Below are 10136 nucleotides of genomic sequence, written 5' to 3'. Positions count from 1 at the left end.
AGAATATGTATCAGCCAGATAAAGCAATGAAGTACTGATATATTCCCAAAGATTCATTGTGCAAAGTGGAAGAAGTCAGTGGCAAAGTCTACACATAGGTTGCATGTGCAGACAGAGTTTTCCCATCCTGTGAGTTGCTTCCAAATTACCACACAGAGACTTACATTAATTGTAAATGCTCAGCCAATAGCTCAGGCTTATTATTAGCTAGCTCTTACATTTTAAATTAAGCCATATTTCTTATTTACGTTCTGCCAAGTAGTGGTACCTTTATTAGCATGGCACATTCATTTCCTTCTCCCTCTGCATCTGCCTGGCTACTCCTGACTCTGCCCTTCTTCCTCCCAGCATTCTCCTAATCTGGCTCTCCTACCTAACTCCTGTACAGCTATTGGCCAGTCAGCTTGCTTATTAAACCAAGCACGGTGGTACATCTTCACAGTGTACAAAGGGGCTATTCTACAGTATGTGTGTCTCTTTATATAAACAGATGTGTGTACATCCAGAATAACCACGTTATATTGATGAAAAACCATTTGGGGTATCTAGGGTGCAAGGCTTTGTTTTAGGATACTAAAAATGTTCTAAAACGATTGTGATGATTGGTCACAGGTGTGAGTATGCTTTGAACCACCGCATTTAAAGGGTGCACTTCATAATGTCTAAACGACACCTCAATGCTGCTATCATTGCAACAAATATGTCTGAGAAATTAGCACAGGATGTCACAGTTACTTTTGCTACAGCAGATCAAACTGTCCCTCTTGGGCATTGGGTCTCGATGGGCTGAGTGCATTTATCGTCCTTCAGAAGGTGGCACTACTGAAATAAAGAGACAGGAATGGTACCTGCGTTAGAGAAGAAACAAACTCCTGGTCAAGAGAAAAGAATCTCTGGCCTGGGTGAGAGCCAACACTGCAGCTGGACTGGTTCAATTTCCAGGGAGCACCCCTGGGAAGGCGGGCTCACCTTAAGCCATGCTGAAGACATAGGCGCCATAACTAGCTCTTAATAGAATACTGTCCATTCCTTCCCAGAATCCTCAGCCCTAGTGCAGAAGCTTGCACAGACACAGAGGATCCTTATTTAGGCCCCCTTTGCAAAGTTACTGAGAAAAGGATAACTTCTCTTTTGCTATCTGTCGTCGAAGCTTGCCTCTTTAGGCCTTCCCTCAACATTGTAGGATTCCTTCTTCTTTCTCTTTCTCCCTCCCTGCCTTGTGGCTGTCTGTCAGCCTTGTGTTTGACCTTCATGCCAGCCAAAATGCAAGGCTCTGTCCCTCTCTCTTGTATTGGTCTTCTGCAGTAGTGGAGGTTCACAGCTTGCCTGTCTGTGATTTTCCTGCTGAGTAGTGATAAGGCTGCCCGTGCTTCCCTTTGAGTCCAACCTTAAATTCCTGTATTGATGAGACCAAGAATTCCAACAGGGGGCCTCAGTTTCCCCTTATCAGCTGGAGTACCTGGTTTGAGTTGTGGCATGAGCTCTTATTGAGTCACGGGGTTTGGGAAAGATTATTTTTCTGCATAGTTCCCTTATTCCTAAGCAGATGACATGTGGTGCTGTACAATAGGGGGGTGTGATGTTTATAGCTCTGACGGGGCCTGGTTAGAATAAAGCAGGGTGCATGCATGCAAATATTTGGCATAAATGTTGTGACACAGGTTAGCAAATAATTCAAAGCATAGCTTTCTGGTGTTGACTGAAGTCCAGAGTAGTGAGCAGCCAAGCACTTGCCAAAAGGAGAAAGAAAGAAAGAAAGAAAGAAAGAAAGAAAGAAAGAAAGACAGATCAGGTGGTGGTGCACATCTTTAATCCCAGCACTCGGGAGGCAGAAACAGGCAGATCTCTGTGACTTTGAGGCCAGCCTGGTCTACAAAGTTTCTTCCAGGACAGTTAGAGCTGTTACACAGAGAAACCTGTCTCAAAAAACAAAAACAAAGCAAGCAAGCAAACAAACAAAAACAAAAAAAGAGGAAAAGAAATGGATGTGTAAGAAACAGTTTTCCGAGAGAGTAACAACAGAGGAAGAAAGTGTTCCCCCTTGCCTCCCTCTAATGTCATGTCTGTATAACTGGGTAAACATGCTTGGGGAAAGAGACTAGATGCCTGCATTTACCTTTTGAGACTTGCAGTTAAGGAGTCCTCCAGCTTCTAGCTTCACTGCTCAGTAGCTAAGGTTCTTTACAAGGAGGCGATTGCACTTCTCTGTCCTGAGCCGCAAGTCGCACAGTTTCTTGTGACGGGAGAATGGAAAGGACGACTGAAGGATTAGGGTTGCTAACCGGAGCCGAAAGTGTCACCTAGTGATGGGAAGAGAGGCGAGGCAAGGACCTCCTTGAGGACCGGGGGCTCAATCCTGGGAAAATGACATGGATGATTAGCGAGATGGCTGATGTTGGGGCTCAGCAAGGGCAGATGGTGCCACTAACTGGCTGGCGATGCAGAGACCCTAAACCTACTCCCAGGAAAGGTTCTGTCTGCACCAGGAGGATCTAGATGAAGACTCAGGCCTTTGGCACTGGCTAATTATCTTGAGGTTTCTCACTTTGACTTCAGGTACCATTCCATGACCATTTCAATAATTGTGACTAACTTTTCCTCTTCAAAACCAAAGAAATTTTTTCTGTTTTCTCTTTCTTTCTTTCGTTTGATGTTTGTTTGTTTTAAGGTAGGTAAGATAGCGTCTCTCTGTATAGCCCTGCCTATCCTGGAATTCGCTCTGTAGACCAGGCTGGCCTTGAACTTAGAGATCTGCCTGTCTTTGCCTAAGTGATGAGATTGACAGCATGTGTCACTAGTACTGGTCTTTATTTTTTATCCAGAAATCATTTATAGATATTTATAATCTCTTTTCTAGATTAATAAAAAACCTGCGGGTTTGGTATCGAGAGAGAGTGTCTGCAGATTTACGCTCTCGTTTTCACAGGTCCACAGCTGCGTTCCACTATCAGGGTGGTAAATCCAAGGGGCCTGAGAAGCAGCTGGGCTATTGCAGCTTAGTGATTGTTTTGTGGATTTTGAGTATATAGAGATAATTTTATGGCTCTTTTCTAATTTGACTGTAATCATAGTTAATTGTTTACAGTGTAACAACCCCAAGCCCAGTGTTAGAATGAACTGCAGGCTACTCGATTTCTCCTCTGTCACTGTAAGATAAATCAAAGTATAAAAGAAGCCTCCTAAAGAGGTAGAGAGAGGAAGGAGATAGCAAAATGTGTGGTGTCTATTTAGAGTAAGAGCATGCCAGAGTCTGTCTGTTATCTTGTTTTGTCAAAGGGATTACTGCATACCTGTAATCCCAGCTCAGCTCTCAAGAAGTTGAGGCAGGTTAATCAGGTAGTCAAGTGTAGCCTTGGCTACACAATGGGTCATGGGTCATCCTGGGCTACTTGAGATCCTATCACACACACACACATACACACACACACACACACACACCATCACCACCAATAACAACAACAAACAGAAATCAAAGACAGAGAAAGGAAGAAAGGAAAGAAAGAAAAAGAAAAGCAATGTAGGCTGCTTTGGATTTTAGCTGATCTTAGGCACAGGCAAACATGTCTTGTATGTGCTCGAACCCCTAAATGCTTTGGGGCTGTTTGGAAGCTTGGATAATGAGTGCTAAGGGGTTGTATAAACAGAAGGCTGCGGTATCTGGTTTCAGATGTATTTAAATGGTACTTGGTGCTTCCGGGTCTGTAAAAACACACAAACACTGACCATTCTGAAGTGGAAAGGCATGAATAAACCGGGATACACACTGCACTCCCATTGAACTTCGTTGGTGGACTTCAGTTTCTGTGTCTTCTCCTAGGCATGGAACTTTAGGGGAAAAGGTGGATGATCTTGTTGGTTGAGTTCCTGAATGAGGGTGGAGGTTTGTGCTAGGACCCGTTAGGAAGGCCAGCTTGGTCTATATAGTGAGTTTCAGGAAAGCGAGCGCTACATAGTGAGACTCTGTCTCCAAAACCAAAACTGGGGGTGGGGGTGGGGGTGAGGGTGGGGGTGAGGGTGGGGGCGAGGAGTAGTGAAGATTTGCTGGACAAAGGGGTAGCTAGCTGACTGAAGCACAGAAGCGCAGGCCTTGTGTCAGTGTGGATCATTCAAACACTTGGCTCCTTTCTTCCCCTAAAAGATTTGAGATGAACAACCTATCATGTTTATTGTTCACTTCTAATTAATCTCAAATCCGTCCTATTTTTTTTTTACCTAGCAAAGTCTTCAAATATTCTGTTTATGATCCCCCCAGCGCTCAAGTTTTCTGTTTGTTCAATTTTTATTAAATCCGTTTATATAACTTTGGCTTTGTTTTCTCATATGACACCAAAACAATTGTAAACCAGGAATAGTTTATTTATGAATTAAATGGTGGCCTAGCCGCCATCTGTTGTTGATTTCCCACGAAGTGGCCACACTTCCATCTGAAAACATTGAAGTCACAGACCGCTGCTAATGATCAGTTCGGAGATAAAAATTCCTTCAGCTCTAGTCAGCGCCTGACATTCCCTAAGTGCCTTTGAGCCAGCACCGGGGATTAAATCCGTCTCCCGCTGTGCGCCTTCCGAAGTGGAGACTGACTTTCCCTGCCTAATACTGACCGCTGAGGAAGGCTGGATGAATCGGGACTGTTCGAGAGACTCAGGCTTTGTTTGTTGCCGGTTTTGCCTCTCCGCACCCGCTGTCTTCTGACGCTGCCGTCCCTCCGCTCAATCATTTTCCTCTGCAGGGGCACAGTGGTTGGGCCTCCGCACGACTTCCCACGTACAATGCTGTGGAAGCCAAGGGGGTCTCGGAAGGCTTAGCCTGTGAGGGATCTGTTTTCTATTTTCTCCTCCGGATTGAACTCATCTGGATGAGAACCCTTTTCCTGTTTACGGGTATTATTACCTGTGTGCGGTAGTTTGTCCGCACGGATTGTTTCTCCATGACATGAAACTGTCTGTGGGAAGAGTGAGATAATAAATGCAGTTTTCAGTGAGAAAACTCGGCGGCGGGGGTGGGGGGGAGAATCCCAGTGCTTTAAAGTGGTCTCCACTCTTAAGGTTTTAAAAAAAAAGAAAAACTCAAAATTCCGAATCTACAGTGCAAAGAAAAACTTGAAGGAGGGAAAGGAGGAAAGAAGGAAAGAAGGGAGAAGGAAGAAAGGAAGGATAGAAGGAAATTCTTGTTTCTTGTTCCTGTGGGTCCATTTGTATTCGTGCATATTTTTTACTCCTTTGAGGGTCAATTTCTCCACAGTTACTTTAATCACAGACCCCTGGCGTCACTAGCTCTTGTAGGATGGGGACCCACCACAGCTCTCAGGGGGTTGCGGTCTCTCCGAGGTAGACATTTAAAGTGACTTCGCTCGCGCCTTTCACACTCTGTTCTGACTTTGGGCAGATAGAGATAGCTGTTCTCTGGTTTTCAGTGAGGGATTAGCTGCGGAGAGAGAGGGTCATAGCGGGCTCCCGGGGCGGGGCCAAGGGCACTCCGTGGGTGCGTTGAGACTGTTTCTCCCGTGGGGACCAAGGGTTCGTCTCTGGAGCCAGAGCCCCGAGTGGAGGGGTAAAGGTGCGGGGCTGCTGTCGGGAGCTGCTGTGGGTTAAAGCATCCTAACTATTAGCAAGGTCCCACCTACCCACCAGTCCCCTGAAAACTCACTGCCTTCCGGGAAGGAGGAGCCGGAGGGACCGGGGCCACGGGGTGGAGCTCGTGTCAGCCGAGGTAGGAAGGCGCAGCTGCAAGCCAGGGCGCTGACCTCCCCTGAGCTCCTCCGGCAGCTCGCAGGATCGTCCCGACCCTGCAGGACTTGGCAAACTCCTACCTCCGCTCCCAATAGTTTTCCCCAGACTCCTCCCTCCGGGTCCCCCATCCTTCTCACTTTGCAGAATTCATTGCTTCTTCCAAAACCTTTTTGCAACACACCAGAGCTCCGAGTCCCTTAGCTGAATTCAACTTTTGTTTTTATTTCTCTCTCTGCCTTTTTTTGCCCATCTCATCTGATTGATGTGCGAAGGCTGATGCCTCTGCCAGAGCGAAAGGAATAAATAGAGCCTGCCTCGCCCAAAGGCTTAGACGCCTGGGAAGAGCAGCCAGCGCGGAAAGGACCGGGCTCCGCCAAGCGCGTGGACGGGACCGGAGGACTTGGACCCAAGCGAGCTGTGATTTTCCTAGGGGACAGCTCCCAGGTCGTTGTGCTCACTCCCGGAGTGCAGGAGACCGCCGCCCGGCTGCGCCTTGTCCCATCCTGCCGGGATCATGGTCTGCGGCAGCCCGGGACGGATGCTGCTGTTACGGGCCGGGATGCTGGTCCTGGCTGCCCTCTGCCTGCTCCAGATCCCCGGAGCTCGGGCAGCAGCCTGTGAGCCCGTCCGCATCCCCTTGTGCAAATCCCTGCCCTGGAACATGACCAAGATGCCCAACCACCTGCACCATAGCACCCAGGCTAACGCCATCCTGGCCATCGAACAATTCGAAGGTCTGCTGGGCACCCACTGCAGCCCGGATCTGCTGTTCTTCCTCTGCGCCATGTACGCACCCATCTGCACCATCGACTTCCAGCACGAGCCCATCAAGCCCTGCAAATCGGTGTGCGAGCGCGCCCGGCAGGGCTGCGAGCCCATCCTCATCAAGTACCGCCACTCGTGGCCAGAGAGCCTGGCCTGCGAAGAGTTGCCGGTGTACGACCGTGGCGTGTGCATCTCTCCCGAGGCCATCGTCACCGCTGACGGAGCGGGTGAGTCCTGAACTCTGCCCGACCTCTGAGGAGGAGTTAGTTATTCGCCTTTGCTCTCTCCTTTGCTCTTCAGATCACTTAATCCGATTGACCATCGAGTCCTGTTCTTTTACTTAAAAACAAACAAAAAACTGACTTTATGGTCCTTCCAAATGAACTTAGTCTCTTCCAACAGGTGATGTGATTTGTCCCCCACTCCTGACACTGAGTCTCTCCATAGCTCCCCTTCCCTGCCCATGCTGCGCATGCGGGGTTAGCGAGCCCTCTACACTTGACTTTCTTCTTCGTTTCTTGGTTGATTCTTTTGCATCCCAGTCACCGGGTTGCGTTATCTCTAGTGTTTTTGCCACTTCCAATTGTATGGAGACTTCTAAGGGAATGTCAAGAAACTTCTGACACAGAGATCTGCCAGTGACATGTATTTGCCCCAAACCCAATTTCGTCCATACTATCACCTTAAATTCTCCTCTGCTGTCAGCGAAGAGATGATAATGCCAGTCAGAAACAGCAATGGAATATTATTGCTAATTATCGTCTGTGGCTCGCTCCGGCCAGAGAACCGGGAACGTAGCCTGCAATAACAGGCCCTTTCCACATGCCCACGTGACTCCAGGTCATTCTGTAAATGGCACAGGGACAAATGGAGTCATGTTTTAAGCATGTTATCTTTATAGCCTTATGTGACTTTATTCTTAATCTCATCCTTAATCCCTCCCATACCCTATGTGTTTACAGTACTGGCACACTCACGCTTTCTCCACTAGAAAACTGATTTGTTGAACCCCTATTTGTTTTGCCGCTGACGGTCTAATCGAGGCATTCATAATCTCATGGCCTCTATCTCAGTCCAGCTCAGTATGGTCTATTTTTAGTAAACTCAATATTTCCCTACTGATTATCCCACCCCTCAGGTTTCTCCCTTCGTGTGCTTTAGAGATAACACTTAGGCAAACTGGTTGTCCTCTCTCAGACTCTCCCGGTATCAACTGTTTTTAGGCTGGGTCTCACTTGTTTTATCATTTCTGTTCATTTATTTCAGCACCGGCATTTCCTTCTGTTTCCCAGCTTGCTCATACTAGGCTCGTGTCTGCAGTTTGGAGTCAGTGAATCAGTTATTACGGGGCTGATTCGTTAGCTTAGTGTGGGCGGAAGGGAGAAGGTACAAAGAGCCGAAAGGCGAAGACGGAGCAGAAAGATCTCGCCGCTTTCTGGCGATCACTTTTCTTAGCTTAACACCATGAATATGGAAATTGTCTTCTGAAGGCCAATTGACAATCGAGAGCTGGTTTTCTAAGGTAATCCAAAAGAAACATTCCTTTTGCTGTTTGGCTAAAAGAGAACTCTTGAGCCCTTGCGCCGACTGCTGTCGCAGGCTCTGCAGACACCGCTCCAGCTCAGTGCCCTTGCTATCCTGGCTTGACAAACACCGTTAAAGTCAGCTAAATGCTAGCAGTCTTCTCAGGCCAAGCGCTAGGAGTGATGTATTTCACTCTGAAATGCATGCTCCCCTGAGAAGACAAACTTTGCTTCTGAGCCTAAATCTAGAGAAGGATGCAGAATGAGTGGGGTTTGGCAAGTCTAGGCGCTCTCAAGGGCACAGTCAATGGGGCTAGGAAGCAGTTTCTTAATTGTCCTTGAGTTACCTGTCTCCATAGACCAACTGCGGTACAATTGCCTTCTTGAAGCCCTCCAGAACTTGTGTAGGGATACTTTATCCATCAGGAGATGGCTGCTGGAACGCTTTAAACTTCCATAGTATTTGTTTTGCTGACACCATCTCTGGAAGACAAGCACCTGGGGGGGGGGGGGTTGTCAGGATGCTCCCATGCCTCCAATGTCATATGAAACAGGGACAAGGACCTGAGCACAGGGTTAGAGAGGAACACGCTGGCCCGAAGGGCCCCCTGACATCCAGTCTGCTGAAAACTGCACAGTCCCTCTGTTGGGTGAAACTGTCAGATACCTACAATTATTTAAAACTGCCACATGGAGCTGGAGAAAAGGTTCTGTGATTAAGAGCACCGATTGCTCTTCCAGAGGACCTGGGTTTGGCTCCTAGTACCCACCTGGTAGCTTAACAACAGTCTGTAACTCCAGTTCTGGGAGATTCAGTGCCCTCTTCTGGCGTCTGTGAGTACTGCACTTAAATGGTGCGCCGACAAACATGGCAAGACAGTCAAGCTTCGAGGGAAGAACCCAGTGCTGATGCTGACTCTCTACTCCATGGGCAATTCATACATATGGTGCACAGACATACATGCAGGCAAAACACCCATATGCATAAAAATTTTTAAAAACTACCACATGTCACCATTTTAATTAGTTTATTGGAATACAATAGTTTACCAAACAAGTTTTTTTTCTTCCTTTAGAATCTCTGTGTCTTAGCACTAGATCCTACCTAACCAGATATACAATGAGATCTCTAAAGAGTGGTACAAACCTTCACATGCCCGTGTCAAGAGGATTTCCGTCCATTCATGTCATGCATACGTGTGTTTATATGTAACAAGTTGCGACTCAACAAATAAGCTTAGGACATTTATCAAAACGAAGTCTGAATGAAGCTGACTGATGCTTCAAACTACTTCTGCTTCCAAAACACTGAGAATGCGCATATGTTTATAGAGAACACGTGACATGTCGGCCACAGCTAACGAGTTCATGCTACGTTTAGCGTATATGTCATGTTTACTGTCAAGTGGGGCTTTGAGCGCCACCGTTTGAGAGCTCAGCTCACCCTGGCTATTCTGCTGGTGATTTGAGATATTTAGGCAAATCTTTAAGATTGTCTGCTGAGTGAGGCTTAGAGATCAGGCACATGGGCCCATGCCACTCTGCCTGTTGGAAGATGATGTGACCTCTTTAGCCTTTGCAAGTAAGTAAAGCCCAGCCTGTCTGCATCCTGAAGGCAAGGGGAGGACTAGACAGAGTGTGGACCTTGGGACCTGTCACCTAGAGACCTGAACAAACTGCTGCTCCTGTTTTCCTGTTCTTATTGCTCTTGTATTGAGCTGACTTGTTTTTCCCTTTCATTGGTTTTTTGAGCTTGGTAATGCAGACACCATCTTGAACTCTTAGCACTTTCGCTCTGGGGAGCATGGTTTACCCCAGGATCCAACTGCAGAAGCAGCTTTTATTTCTCCTGAATATAGAAAATTAATGTTTCATTTCCTACAAATCAAGCTGGAGCTCATGCTAAGGAACAGATTTCTGTGGCAGCAATAGAGGGGGAAAAAGTGAGCTTGCCTGATGCCTGTTAACTAGAACTAGTCTATTGAGAGGGACTCACAAGCCTCTGTCTTTTCCTGAGGACCTAAGGGGTTAAAGGTTGCTGGGAGCAGGGGTGTGGGTTTATCTGGAGGCTCCACCCCTCCTTGAGTATCTGTAGGCTGGTGGCAGGGAAGAGAGAGAT

The 10136-nt window shown here is 47.3% G+C and overlaps 1 protein-coding gene across 1 annotated transcript in view; it reads left to right on the top strand.

Moving 5' to 3' along the window:
• Positions 1-5973: 5973 nt before the first annotated feature.
• Frzb (frizzled related protein) overlaps positions 5974-10136 on the top strand; it is a 32202-nt gene continuing 28039 nt past the window's right edge. The window contains exon 1 of the mRNA XM_041639800.1: positions 5974-6721. Coding sequence (XP_041495734.1) covers positions 6244-6721 — 478 coding nt within the window. The 5' untranslated portion in view covers positions 5974-6243. The remainder of the gene's footprint in view (positions 6722-10136) is intronic.

Source organism: Microtus oregoni, unplaced genomic scaffold (genome assembly GCF_018167655.1).
Source record: "Microtus oregoni isolate MIOR12 unplaced genomic scaffold, Mior012 000060F_ref0000265, whole genome shotgun sequence".
NCBI lineage: Eukaryota > Metazoa > Chordata > Mammalia > Rodentia > Cricetidae > Microtus > Microtus oregoni.
The sequence above is the reverse complement of the archived record's forward strand: the minus strand, read 5'-3'. Positions and strand labels throughout refer to the sequence as shown.